This window comes from Triturus cristatus, chromosome 6, assembly GCF_964204655.1.
Source record: "Triturus cristatus chromosome 6, aTriCri1.1, whole genome shotgun sequence".
NCBI lineage: Eukaryota > Metazoa > Chordata > Amphibia > Caudata > Salamandridae > Triturus > Triturus cristatus.
The window spans coordinates 1,221,258,244-1,221,271,820 of record NC_140589.1 but is presented as its reverse complement, the minus strand read 5'-3'; the positions used below and the strand labels follow the sequence as shown (position 1 = coordinate 1,221,271,820).

At 50.2% G+C, this 13,577-nt stretch overlaps 1 protein-coding gene across 1 annotated transcript in view; it reads right to left on the bottom strand.

Moving 5' to 3' along the window:
* Positions 1–13,577, bottom strand: part of LOC146821199 (solute carrier family 60 member 1-like) — a 211,351-nt gene that overhangs the window by 119,909 nt on the left and 77,865 nt on the right. Inside the window, exon 2 of the mRNA XM_085612136.1 lies at positions 2,288–2,456. Within this exon, the coding sequence (XP_085468262.1) occupies positions 2,288–2,456 (169 nt within the window). The remainder of the gene's footprint in view (positions 1–2,287; positions 2,457–13,577) is intronic.

The following is a 13,577-nucleotide window of genomic DNA, read 5'->3' as shown; positions in this document are numbered from 1 at the left end:
GCCCGCTGGACTGTCGGAGGGTGGATACTGCTTTGGGGAGTTGTAATTCTTTACCCTGGAGCCTTGACAGAGAAAATCCCATCCGCCAAAGTGTACAACAGACCCTTAATATTTAAAAGTAGGTTTCTCCCTGGTCAAAAGGGTTATTTTGACATGTGTGCCTACATGTTTAAAAGCGGCAGCGGGCAGGCTACTTATGTAGGCCTGAAGTCATGCTCTCCTTGTTTGCTTAGTGGATTGCACAATATGTGCTGTTGTCCACAGGTGAGAAAGCAAAAGACACACAGTTGATGGACTGAATGCAGAACAAATCAAAACATTCAACCCCAATCAAGAGATCTGGGTTAAATCCATCATTCTTTTGCTCACCATGTCACCCCAGTTTAGACCTGGTTATATGCAAATCAGTCTTGACCCTGTGCCTCATGAGAACAATCCAGCCCGAACTGCCAAGCCAGGTCCTCCCTGGACCGGAAACAAACATCCTATGACCGGTTTCGAGGTTTCACCCCTCACCAGCCAAGATAGCTTGAATCCAGCGCCATAGTGAGCCCGGGACTCCCGTCTGGGCATACCCAGTGCACTTACGGCGAGAAAGCAAAAGACACACAGTTGATGGACAGAATGCAGAACAAATCAAAACATGTACCCCCAGTCAAGATATCTGGGTTAAATCCATCATTCCTTTGCTCACCATGACACCCCAGTTTAGACCTGTGTTACATCCCCGCATGCTCCTGCATGCGACTCTCACGCTCATGGTTATGTAGCATCACACAGCTGTGCATGATATGAATTAGATTCTAACTCCATTATGGAACAGAGGACTGCTGTCATGTAGAAAGCCAGCTGCACTGGTCTTGCCTGCTGATCAGGCCTGCCTAGGTTGCTGTGCTGCAGATTAAACACATGGAAATACTTATATATGTTTCTGGAAGCTTTTATTTGCAATAACCTAGCCATGTGCAAATCAGTCTTGATCCTGTGCCTCATGGTCAGTCCGAACTGCCAGGCTAGGTCCTCACTGGACTGGAAACAAGCATCCTAAGACCGGTTAAGGGGTTTCACCCCTCATCAGCCAGGATAGCTTGAATCCAGTGGGACAGTGAGCCCGGGACCCACGTCTGGGCATACCCGGCGCACTTAGGGCAAGAAAGCAAAGGTGACATTTAATGTTCATGTCATGGGTGTATTTCCTGCACCACATACTATGGCTCTACCGGAAAGTTAAACAGACTGGACAGTAGTACTCCAGAGTTAAAAAATCTACAGTATCAGTCCGCAAAAAATAAGGGTGACCACACAAAAACATGCATTTTCTCACATTTGTTTAAGCAACCATTGCAACTCTGCCCCATAATCTGCCTGTCTGCTGGCTCTAGCAAGAGGCACCATGACGTCACAATTCAACTCTAAGTTGTTACAGTTGAGCAGCTACAGATGACCAATAATGTAATAATAAGACAGTAATAATAAAGTTAGAGAAGGTTTTATGAATATATCACAAGTTTGCACATATTATTTAGTTATTATTAAGAATCTGAATTTCTTCTCAGCATCCACAGCGCCCCCAACATTCCATTTTTCAGAAGATAACTAAAGCCCACTTATTACGGGCCTTGCTTCCTCCCCACCACCTCCCACCTCTTTAAGCCCCTACTTTCTATGAAACGTACACCATCGTACACTTGCAGCTTCCTATTATGATGCACCTTTTCAATAGGTGTTTAGAGTTGACATTGCATCAATTCATTCATCATTTCCACTACTTCACTTGCACTGGAAGTAGGGGCCAACACTGTATAGACCATCTCCTTGTCGCATTTATGAGTGGCAAGATGCAATTAGGTTCTACAGTAGGTAGCATAAGAAAGAAATAAGCATAGAAATCCTTGATAGACGTTCTTGTTTCTCTCAAAACCCATTTCTCAAAACAATCAGACAACCACCTTTATAAAGTTTCAAAAGCGAACGTCTAGCCTGTGGGAGGGTAGGATTAGATTTCAGGGGTGGGACAGAGGGGCAATTTTATTTTTTTGTTTGAATTGGTCAGAAGCATCAAGAAAATTTGGCCATTCAATGTCTAAATATATCTGCACTCCAACACCGATAAGTAGTGGAAGTCTTTACCATAATTTCTAGCACAACCATCATCATGCCAAATACTAGCAAGACAACTGGCAATATACAATCCAAGCATAGGTGTGGCTTATTTTGGACATGGATGCACAAGTAATACATTACCACATACAATATAAAAACACATACAGTTTGTGGTAGCATTTACCTAGCAGAAGTTGCTGATTCATGCAATCAAAAAGAATCCCTCCAATCACCGAACCGCCAAGATAACCCAATGATCGGCCAACAATAATGTAGGATATATTGGCCACATTGGAATTCACATTCTCAGACAATTGTTTAAAAGTGGGGCCCAAGACAGCAATGGCCATTCCCTAGAAGAGAGAAAAAGGATAAAAAATTAAATGAAACAATTTAAAATCCAAGATCAATTACATTAAGCAGTATGTTATATGTTAATACTGTAAATGTGTAACAGACAGAAATCACATACACCTCTAAAAGCTGCTCAATTCATGTTTAAGTAATGCAGGTATAAAACTGCCCTGTGCGGTAATTTACATGGAATAAATTGTGCATTTCTATCTTGTAGCTATTAAAATCTAACAGCTAGTAGCTTTTACTGGAAACTATTAAACTTGAAACAGTGAGGCCAACGAACAAGTTACTTACCTTCGGTAACGATGTATCTGTAAGAAACATTAGTTAGATTCATCACCTTAGAATATCCCCAGGCGTCAGACTGGATCCGGAAGATTTTTCGTCAGTAATACCCCTTGCGCGTCGCTAGGCGTCGTCTGCGGCTCCGCGTCCGTCGTCGGCGTCGTGCGCCGGAATGACGTCGGAGTACTTAGACGCCGCCCTTGAGCGCGGACGTCAGTTCTTGTACATAGCTTTCCGCGCCAGGAACTCAGAGCCATGCAAAGACCGACACTGGTGCCAAAAATAAAATCTAGGGGCCTGAAAAGGATAACCTTAACCCTAGATGTCAGTTCGCAGAACGGGGAGGATGGGTGGGTCGGTGAGGAATCTAACTAACTAATGTTTCTTACAGATACATCGTTACAGAAGGTAAGTAACTTGTTCATCTGAAAGAAACACGTTAGTTAGATTCCTTACCTTAGAATAGATACCCAAGCAATACCATCCCCGGTGGTGGGTCTGCGAACCAAGATCACACCAGAAAGTCCTGGGGACAGAACGGCCAAAGAAGCCATCCCTCCGGACTTGGCTGTCAAGGCAATAATGTCTGGCAAACGTGTGTAGCGAAGCCCATGTCGCCGCCTGACAGATATCCTGCAAAGGGACACCCCGTCCCAAAGCAGTAGTAGCCGCTGTGGCCCGAGTAGAATGGGCGCGCAGCCCAACAGGAGGGTCCTTTTTTGCCAAGGAGTAACAAATTTTGATGCACAAAACGACCCACCGAGAGATGGTCCGTTTGTGCACAGCTTTCCCCTTCTTAGCACCCACGTATCCAACGAAAAGTTGGTCGTCCACCCGGAACTGCTTTGTGCGGTCCAAATAAAAGGAGAGCGCACGTTTTGGGTCCAGACGGTGGAGCCTCTCTTCCTCTTTGGAAGGATGCGGAGGCGGAAAGAAGGTGGGCAAGGTGACAGACTGCCCCAGATGAAATGGAGTCACCACTTTCGGAAGAAAGGAGGGACGAGGCCGAAGGACAACCTTGTCCGGATGAACAGAGAGAAAAGGAGGCTTTGAAGATAAAGCCTGGAGCTCACTCACCCGTCTAGCCGAGGTGAAGGCTACCAGAAAAGCAGTCTTAAGCGTCAGCAGACGAAGAGGACAATTATGAAGAGGCTCAAAGGGAGCACACATGAGAAATGTGAGAACAAGATTCAAGTCCCACTGAGGCATTACAAAAAGGGACAGGAGGGAACGTGTGAGTAATGCCTTTTAGAAAGCGTGTAACTACAGGGGACTTGAAAAGAGAAGGCTGATCAGGAAGCCGCAAGAAGGCAGAGATGGCAGCAAGATAACCTTTCAGGGTGCCCAGGGCAGAGCCCTGCCGGGCCAAAGAAAGAAGAAACAGTAGAACCTCAGAAAGAGTGGCGGAAAGGGGATCCACAGCCTTTGCTGTGCACCATGCCACAAACTTGTTCCACCGGCAGGCGTATACCGTCTTTGTGGAGGGACGCCTGGCTGCCAGAATGATATCACAGACTTCAGGAGGCAAGTCAAATGGCATCAACTGCCGCCGCTCAATCTCCACGCATGGAGGTGGAGGCTGGACAGGTTCAGGTGGAGGACCGTCCCCTGCTGCTGCGACAGAAGATCCTCCCAAAGGGGCAGACGCATCGGAGGATCGGTCAACATACTGAGTAGCTCGGGATACCAGTACCTTCGTGCCCAATCCGGAGCCACCAAGATGACTTGGGCCCGGTCGTGCCTGATCTTCTTCAGCACTCTGGGCAGAAGTGGTATAGGCGGAAAGGCGTACAACAGACCGCAACTCCACTCGTGACGAAAAGCGTCGCCGAGCGAGTGCCGCCTTGGAAATTCCAACGCGCAGAACTGCTGACATTGCGCGTTCTCTTCGGTGGCGAATAGATCTAACCAAGGCTCTCCCCACTGCTGAAAGAGACCATGCGCCACTTCGGAGTTCAGACGCCATTCGTGATCCATCATGCACCGGCGGCTGAGTTCGTCTGCTCTGGCATTCAGAGAGCCCGCCAGATGTTGAACCACTAGGGTGACGCCCTGGTGTTCCAGCCACGTCCAGAGGCGCAGAGCCTCCTGACAAAGGGTCCACGACCCCACCCCGCCCTGTTTGTTGCAATACCACATGGCGGTGGTGTTGTCCGTGAACACCTGCACGACACTTCCCCTGACAGAGGGAAGGAAGGCTTTCAGTGCAAGTCGGATCGCTCTCAACTCCAACAGGTTGATGTGGAGACGAGACTCCGCCGGAGACCAGAGGCCTCTGATCTCCGCCTCTCCCATATGGCCACCCCATCCCAGGAGGGACGCATCCGTCACTACGACATGCTCCGGTTGGGGAAGGGAGAGGCTCTTGCCCTTGACCCAATCGCGGTCCGTGAGCCACCACTGCAACTGCTGTGCAGTGCCCTCCGAGATCAAGACATGGTCGGACAGGTTGCCGTGATGCTGGGCCCACTGAAACTTCAGGTCCCACTGCAGAGCCCGCATGCGCCGCCTGGCGTGATGCACTAGTAGGAGGCAGGAGGCCATCAGCCCCAGAAGCCGCAACACTACCCTGACCGAAACCCAGGATAGAGGCCGAAAGATGGGAGGTCCAAGATAGGGCGTAGGCCCCCTTTGCCCTTCTTGGGAACCAGAAAGTAGTGGGAATAACAACCACGACCTACTTCTGGGCTCGGAACGCGCTCGACGGCCCCCTTGGCCAAGAGGACCGAAACTTCCTCGTGGAGAAGATTCAAATGATCCCCCGAGATACGGTGGTGCTGCGGTGGCATGGCTGGAGGGGTTGTCTCGAAGGGGAGGGAGTAGCCCCTTCGGACGATTTGCAGCACCCACCTGTCCGATGTGATGGACCGCCAGTGGAGCTGGTGATGGCGAACTCTGCCGCCCACTGGCGTGGAATGGGCCTCAAAGCTCGGACTAGGAAGGCTTTGAGGCGGATGCTGCCGGGGTGGATGTGGGTTGACCTAGTCGTCCTCCAGAACCGCCTCGGCGGAAACCACGTCCGCGACCGCGCGCAGGTTGGTTCTGCGGCTGATGGCTAGGCGTACGTGAGGAGGCACCACTTCCTTGACCACAAAAGGGGCGAAAAGCGGAAGTTTGCGACCGCGGGGCCAAGAGGCCCAAGGACTTGGCCGTAGCCCGGGAGTCCTGAAAGCGATTCAGCGCACTGTCCGCTTTCTCGCCGAAAAGGCGAGTGCCATCAAAGGGCCTGTCCAGGAGGGTGCTCTGGACATCGCCCGAAAAGGACGTGGACCGCAGCCAGGCGTGACGTCTAAGCGCCACTGAGGTAGAAATCGCCCTACCCAGCGAGTCCGTAGTGTCAAGCCCACATCGGATAGCATGTCGCGCTGCATCCCTCCCATCGGCCAGAGCCTGGGTAAGTCGTGTCTGGACCTCCTCCGGACACAGGGGCAGCACGTCCTCCACCGTATCCCACAGAGAGTGGGAATAACGGTCCAAGAGGCAGGCGGTGTTCAAAGACCGCAGGCCCAAACTAAGGGAAGAGAACAGCTTTTTGCCAAACTGTTCCAGCCTCTTGGAATCCCGGTCCGGCGGAGCGGTCGGGAAGGAGGATTGGGAGGTAGAGGCCTGGATAACCAGGCTCTCGGGGGTAGGGTGTTGGGTCAGAAAACTGGGGTCGCCCGGAGCAGGGCGGTGGCGCCTGGCGACGTTCCCGTCCACAGGAGGAACTGTGGAGGGCTTGGACCAGGTGCCCTGCAGAACGTCAGTGAGGGCCTCATTGAATGGAAGCAGAGGCTCAGTGGAGCTTGCTGCAGACTGAAGCACCTCAGTGAGGACGTTCGTCCTCACAGCCACGGCAGGCAGCTCGAGCCCAAGGGCTGCGGCCGCCTTGCGCAGCACCACAGAGAAAGCAGCACCCTCCTCCGAAGCCACAGTCGGAGGAGAGATGAATCCAGTGTCTGGAGAGGTATCCAGGCCACTGGCCTCCCCCAGTTCATCTGCCCAGTCCTGTGACAGTTGAGCCTGAACGGCCATAGGATCCTCGGATCCCTCCCAGTTGTCCCCATCATCCGATTCCTGGTATGCAGGACGAAGGATCGGAGCCGGGCGATAGACAAAATGTGTCTCCAGCGACGCCGAACGCGGCGTCCATCGACGCCGTATCGGCGCCGGGCCCGGAGTGGGACTGGACCGGGGCTCGACGCCGAGCGGAGTCGGCGTCGGAGGTGGTACGGGTGTCGACGCCGGCGGAGGAGGCGTGACGAGGTCGACCGGCGTCGGCGGGGAGTCGGGAATGGGTCCCTCGGGCGCTTGCGGCGTCGAGGCCGGAGCCACCGGCAGGCAAGGTTGCCCAGTCGGGTCCGCGGGGCCCGAAGGCGCGCCAGCGGGCGTCGACGGCGGAGCCAGGTTCCTCATGGCCGAGAGGAAGGCACTGACTTCCGCCGGCGTCGCGTCAGTCCCAGGGACCGGTGGGCATGGGGACTTGCGCGGCACCTGCGGCTCCGCCGGAGCCGCGGGGGTAGAACCACCCTGACCCTCGGCCGAGTCGCGCGACTGGCGAGGGGAGTCCGAAGAGCGGTGTCGCCTCTTGGACTTCTTGGAGTGCTTCGACTTACCCGAAGACTTGGATCCCGACGACCGATGATGACGTCGGCTGCGGCTCCGCGACCGATCCTTGGACCTCCTCCTGGACCGGGATCGAGAGGGGCGCGGAGCCGAGTGGCGAATCTCGAGAAGCTTACGGGACCGCTCCCGTCTAGCCTTCGAGGTCAGGGCCTTGCAGTCCGAACACGACTCCGCGTCGTGGTCGAGGCCCAAGCAGTAAAGGCACCGGCGGTGATGGTCCGTAACCGACATCAAGCGGCTACAGTCAGCACAGGCTTTAAAACCAGGCATCCTACCGGCACCGGAGTCGAGACAAGATCAAAAAGGATCGAAAAAGTTAGTCAAAAAGTGACTAAAGGGGTAGCTCTCCCGGATCTGCACTTACTGGCGCAGAAAAAAGAAGAACTGACGTCAGCGCGCGAGGGCGGCGTCTAAGTACTCCGACGACGTCATTCCGGCGCACGACGCCGACGACGGACGCGGAGCCGCAGACGACGCCGAAGCGACGCGCAAGGGGTATTGCTGACGAAAAATCTTCCGGATCCAGTCTGACGCCTGGGGATATTCTAAGGTGAGGAATCTAACTAACGTGTTTCTTTCAGATACACATTTTTAGGTCTCACTTCTACACTACTGTCGCCTTCTCCCAGCGACCTCATATTACCAGTGCACTACTACATGCAACATACACTTACAATACACCAAGAGTTGGCTTTTGGTCGGATGCAGCCATCGTTTGCTGGCATTTTATAAGAGCAGTCATTGGTTGGGTGGGCTTTAAGTAGTACCCTGTTATGACCTCTACACTTGTTTCCAACAAACCCTCTGTGTCGGTACACCCCTGCAGAATGTAGCCCTGCTGCTCTTATGCTTTTGGCTTTGCCAGTGCTTGGTGATTTTCACCACAAGCATTAACAAAGTCAATAATGTCATATCGCCATCAGGGCTGGAAAAATAAAAACATTCGAAGGTGGCCACCGAGCATGTATATACTGCAACCTTCTTGTAACTTTAAAAAAAAAAAAACATGAAAACCTTTACAAGATGGTTGTCCTGTATACTTGTGCATAGTCGGTGGCCCCGTACAGGTAAAAATGGCACATTATACTAAAGGAAAGACCAGTTAGTTTTTCGAAAGCTTGCTGAACTTCTGCTGCACAGTATGTCTTGACCACTGTGCCTCTTTGAAACATTAGATCCAATAGGTAGACTGTATCTCAATACCATTATATCGGTCAAGGTGAGCAGAGATTGCTTAGCACTGTAGGCAAGTTACCTTTGGCAGCGGTCTTTCGAGTGGCTACTCTAACTGCAGATTTCTCACCTCTGGAATTTCCCACAGGCGGAAGATTTAATACAGAAATGTATTAAATCAAATGCTCCTACACTCCAATAGGTGGCTCCGTGGCTACCTCACGCTGTCCCAGGGAGTGACAAAACAGAGCTGTATAAAGAAGAAACCCTGTCTACTGAAGTCAGTTTTCCTTGGATCTCTTCTGCAACCTCAGGTGTGGATGGACCATGACAGCCTTAAGGGCGATAGTGCGCAATATCGACCTTGGGACCTTTTTAAAATCTTCACAGAATGAGTTCGGGCAAGTGGTGAGGAATCTGCGGGTAGATAAAGTATTTATCACCAGAAAGGGCACTAAAGTTGGTAAGAAACTTGTTCTTTTGACGGATACTTATAACCACAGATTCCTCAACTTTTTTTCTTTTATTCTGTTTTATTTCGTTTTTCCCATGAAACACCAATAAACAGTTCACCGCATAATGTGCATGAAAGTCCAACTTCAACACAGGATTACAATCACAATACACAGTTATATAGTATGTCCCGGTTCGGCAAGTGCGGATGAGGCCAAGTGTCCGACTCACGGGTGTAGCTCCTGGAGGAGGGATATTCTTGTGGGCCTTGAGGCAGTTCAAGTTATTTGGAAGTAATCCCACCATTTCTCTCCCAGTGTTTCTTAGCACAGCCTCTGTTATTGTAAACTAGCTTCTCTGCCATTGTGCAGTGATCCATTCCCCGAATCCATTCCAATATGGGACCTCCGGTGATGAGCCACGTCTCGTTTGCCCACTAAGTGGACCAAGACAATCTCTATCTGGTCTCCCTTGCTACCATCCCATTCTTTGGCGTTTCATCCACTGTAACACCCACAATCTCGCCAAGAGGCTTGTTAATTTGTGTCCAGTATGTCTGGAAGATGAGGCATGCCCATATTATGTGTATGAATGAGCCAGGTGTCTGGCCTCATCGTGTGCAATCAGGGGATTAGGATCTTCCCATGTGGTATGATCTGAGAGTAATAGACTGACAGAATTTGAATTGTATACGTCCCAGTCAGGTAGTAATTGCTAATTTCTGTGCAGCCATCTTCACATCTTGCCTCACTTATGTGAATTATCCATTTGGACCGGAGCCCTTGGACCTGTCCATTTGGTCAGTTGTCTATTTGGATCTAATATTGACTAGCTATTAGTATACACTGGAAATGCCCTTGTTTTCAATCTTTGTCATGGTCAATACGGCTTTAAGAGGGTTGAAGTCTAGCAGGGTAGTCAGTCTGTGCTTGTAGGTGTCTAAGGCGTGTCACAGCTATATAAATTGGAATTTGGGCAGGTCATATTCAGTGGTTAAGTCCAAGTAAGATTTCATGTGGGTTGTGGCCCATACATCACCGATTTTAGACAGACCAATGGCGAGCCATAGTGGGAAGCCCTTGAGCCCGCTAACATCTGGGATCCAGGTGCCAGCCAATGGGCAGGCACTCAAATTAATTTTTGATATCATGGTTTTGACCACATGGCCCTGTACCAACAGGTTTGCATAATTTTGGTAGGGAGGGGGAGGAGGTCAGTTGGGCCCTTGCTGTATTGGTGGGCCAGGAATCCTAGACTCTCCAGTACACTCAGCTTGAGCTGAAAGGTCGGATCATTTCGAACCCTGAATAGTGAGTCTTTGGTAGGAAGAAGCTGGGCTGCCCAATCGTTAAGTTGGAGATCAGGAATGCCCTGCCCTCCTTTGCATGCTAAATGTATACATTTATTAACGGCTACCATGGAAGGGGAAACGAGGGGGGGGGGGGGCGGCTCCATTCCATAAATAGGAAGAAAGGGTGGACTTTAATGATATAAAGAATGGGCAGGTAGTCGGGAAGGATTGTGTTGTATTATATACAGTATTTCAGGAAAGGAGATCATTTTGAAGAGACACCTCTGCTCTTTATGGAAAGTGGTAGTTTGCCCCAGGCCTTGGGGCAGGCTTTTAGTTTTGCCAATAGGGGTGCTCTGTTCAGATTCCAGCTTTCTTCGGGGTCTTGGGAGATGCACAATCTCAGATACTTAAAAGGGCCCCGGTTTCAGCTGTAAAGCGGCTGGGGCTAAGGGTGGGAAGCAAGCTGCATCAGTGATGGGAACGATTCTCGATATGTACCAATTTACCCTTCGACCTGATGCCGTGCCATAGAAATGCATTAGTCGCTAGATAGAGCTTTGCGGTCTCTGTACAGACCGTAGGTGTTAGCACAGAGCACGATTCTATCCTCAACCCCCCTCACCCCAGTTGAGATCACGTAGCTGCACATCTAACCTTAGCCATTGGGCCAGCGGCTCAACCATGAGGGTGAAGAGCAGGGGTGAGAGGGGGCATTACTCTCAAGTACCCTGTGAAACCAGACTCTGGCCAGGGCTTTAGAGTATAGATGCAAGTATGCCCAAAATGGCTGTCCGAAATTCATACGTTCGATCACTTGTAATAGGAAGACCAGGATAAGGAGTCAAAGGCCTTTTTGAAGTCCATTACAATCTGGGCTGATGGCTCTGTTAATTTGTCAATGTTAGCAAAAGCCACGTTAAGTTGCCTAATGCAGTGTTTGGTTCCTCCATGTGGGAGGAATCTGTCCTGGTTCTAACCTATATGTGCTTGGACTACGCCAGATACTCTGGATGCCAGCACTCTAGCTAGTATTTTGACTTCGGTGTCAGTGAAATGGGTCTATAAGAGGCAGAGTCTGTGGTGGGTTTCTCAGATTTTAGAATACCCTCTATGGTGGTCTCTCTTAGGTCTGCTGGCCATTCGTTGTGTTGGAGTGCCTCCTTCAAGATTTCGTTTAATGGGGATGCCGGTTTACTTGCGTTCCTTTTGAAGAATTCAATGGACAAGCAGTTAGGGCCAGGGGTCTTCCTTGGGGTCAATGATTGAATTGCCATCAATTTCTCAGTTACATCAATTGGGGTATCCAGGGCCTCTATGTCCTTAAGTGCGGTAATGGGCAAATCAGATACAAGTGTTATTTTTTGCCTCTACCATGGGAACTTCAAATGCCTCGTATAAGGGTTCATAGTATTTGGAGAAGGCATCTAAATTTACTTCTGATGTGGTACATGGGCCTTTGCTCGGATCGATAATCTCAGCTACTAGTTTAAGTTCTATATCCCAGTTTGCCAACCAATTCACCAGTCAGCCCGTTTTGTCACCTTGTTCATATATTCTAGGTTGTGTTGCTGTCAGTTTGCATCTAGCCATGTCCAGTAGTTTCTCCTAGAGGGTCGTACGTAGTCTCAATTTTCCTACGTATGTCTCGGTCATTGTCTGCAACTAAGTGTTTTTTTAGGTCATCTAGTGAGGTCTCTAAGTTGAAGATCACCTTTTTTCTGTCCCTGCATTTGGCCGCCATGTAGAACATCAAGGTGCCACTGACTGTGGCCTTCTTGACCTCCTACATGGTGAGAGAAGAGGCAAATGAGTATTTGTTCAACTGGGAATATTTGTCTATGTCCTGGCTGACCCTATCTGAGAACTGGCCATCCTGGAGCCACCAGAGATTTAGTCTCCCCAGCACTTGTGACTTTTCTTGAGTACCTTTAAATGTGAGTAGTTCAATAGGGGAATGGTTTAACAAGCAACAGGGTAGCATTGTGGAGGCAGAAACCTCTCCCAAGTCAGCAGCCAGGACTAGGAGATAGTCTAGCCTTGAGTGTGAGCCGAGAGCCCCAGAGTAGTTTGGGAATATACAGTCTGAGGGGTGAAGGATTTTCCCGGCATCACTCAGCCCAAGTGTGGTTGCCCGTGTAGTGAGAGGTGTATGACGGGTGGTGGCCGATATACCCAAGGTGTCGATTTATGGGTGCATCACAGTGTTCAATTCCACACCGACCACCAGTCTTTCCATGGATAGATCAAGGAATAAGTCTAAGAGAGCCCCTAGGTGATTTACCGCCAGAGTTGGGGGATCTTGTACACGTACCAAGGACCTAAAACCACCCTCCAACACACACAGTACTGCAACATTCCTGCACGCACAGAGGCATCGGGGGAAGAGGAAAGAAATTCTCCTCTACCCTGATGTCTCTGTGAAGGGCTTCTCTGCTTCACGGTTGTGCACACCGTTAAGATCATGGAGCAGAAATGTCCCCACTAGGCACCAAGGATTTTATTTTATATTTAATGGAAGCGACCCCTTGGGCAAGGGTTGCTTCCAAGGGCTCTAAATGCTCTGCATGTTTTTTTCTGCCGCCCCCCCCCCCCGCACCCACCACCACCACTGATCAGCCCTTTTTTTGGCCTAGAAAACCCAACTAGACACCTTGGATTTTATTTTATATGTACTAGAAGAGACCCGTTGGGCAAGGGTCGCTTCCAAGACCGACTCATAGGGCATGTGTTTTTCGGCCCGTTGTTTTGGCCTTCTTATTTATGTAATGGAAGCGACCCCTTGAGCAAGGGTCGCTTCCAAGGGGGTAACTTTTTTAAATGTTTGGCCGGTTCTTGTGGTCTTTCTGCCCCCAGGGGCACCAGGGTTTATTTTTTTTATTGCAGATGAAGCGACCCCTTGGCCAAGGATCTCTTTCAAGGTGGTTAAATTATGTTTATGTATTTTCTGCCCGCCCTGGTGACAAATCTGCCCCTTTGTTTGGCCTTTTTGCCCCTAGGTAGGAGGGGGAGGCAGAAAACCATACTAGGCACCAGGGATCTATTTATTTTGCAAGGGGGGAATTTTTGTCTACTGTTTTCTGTCCCACTTGGGGGACAGATCGGCCTGGCAGAAAACCCCACCCGATCCCTTGGGCAAGTTCACCCTCATTTCACTCGGCCCTATTTGAAGGCCCATCTGTCAGATTGACCGTTTGGGTAGTGACATAGCGCGTCATAATGTTAATGGTTTTATTTCTTGTGAATTGCAATCGTAATGTTTTGTTTCTCCTTTTTATACTAGTTCAAGGCTATTGCTCTTTAGACTGTT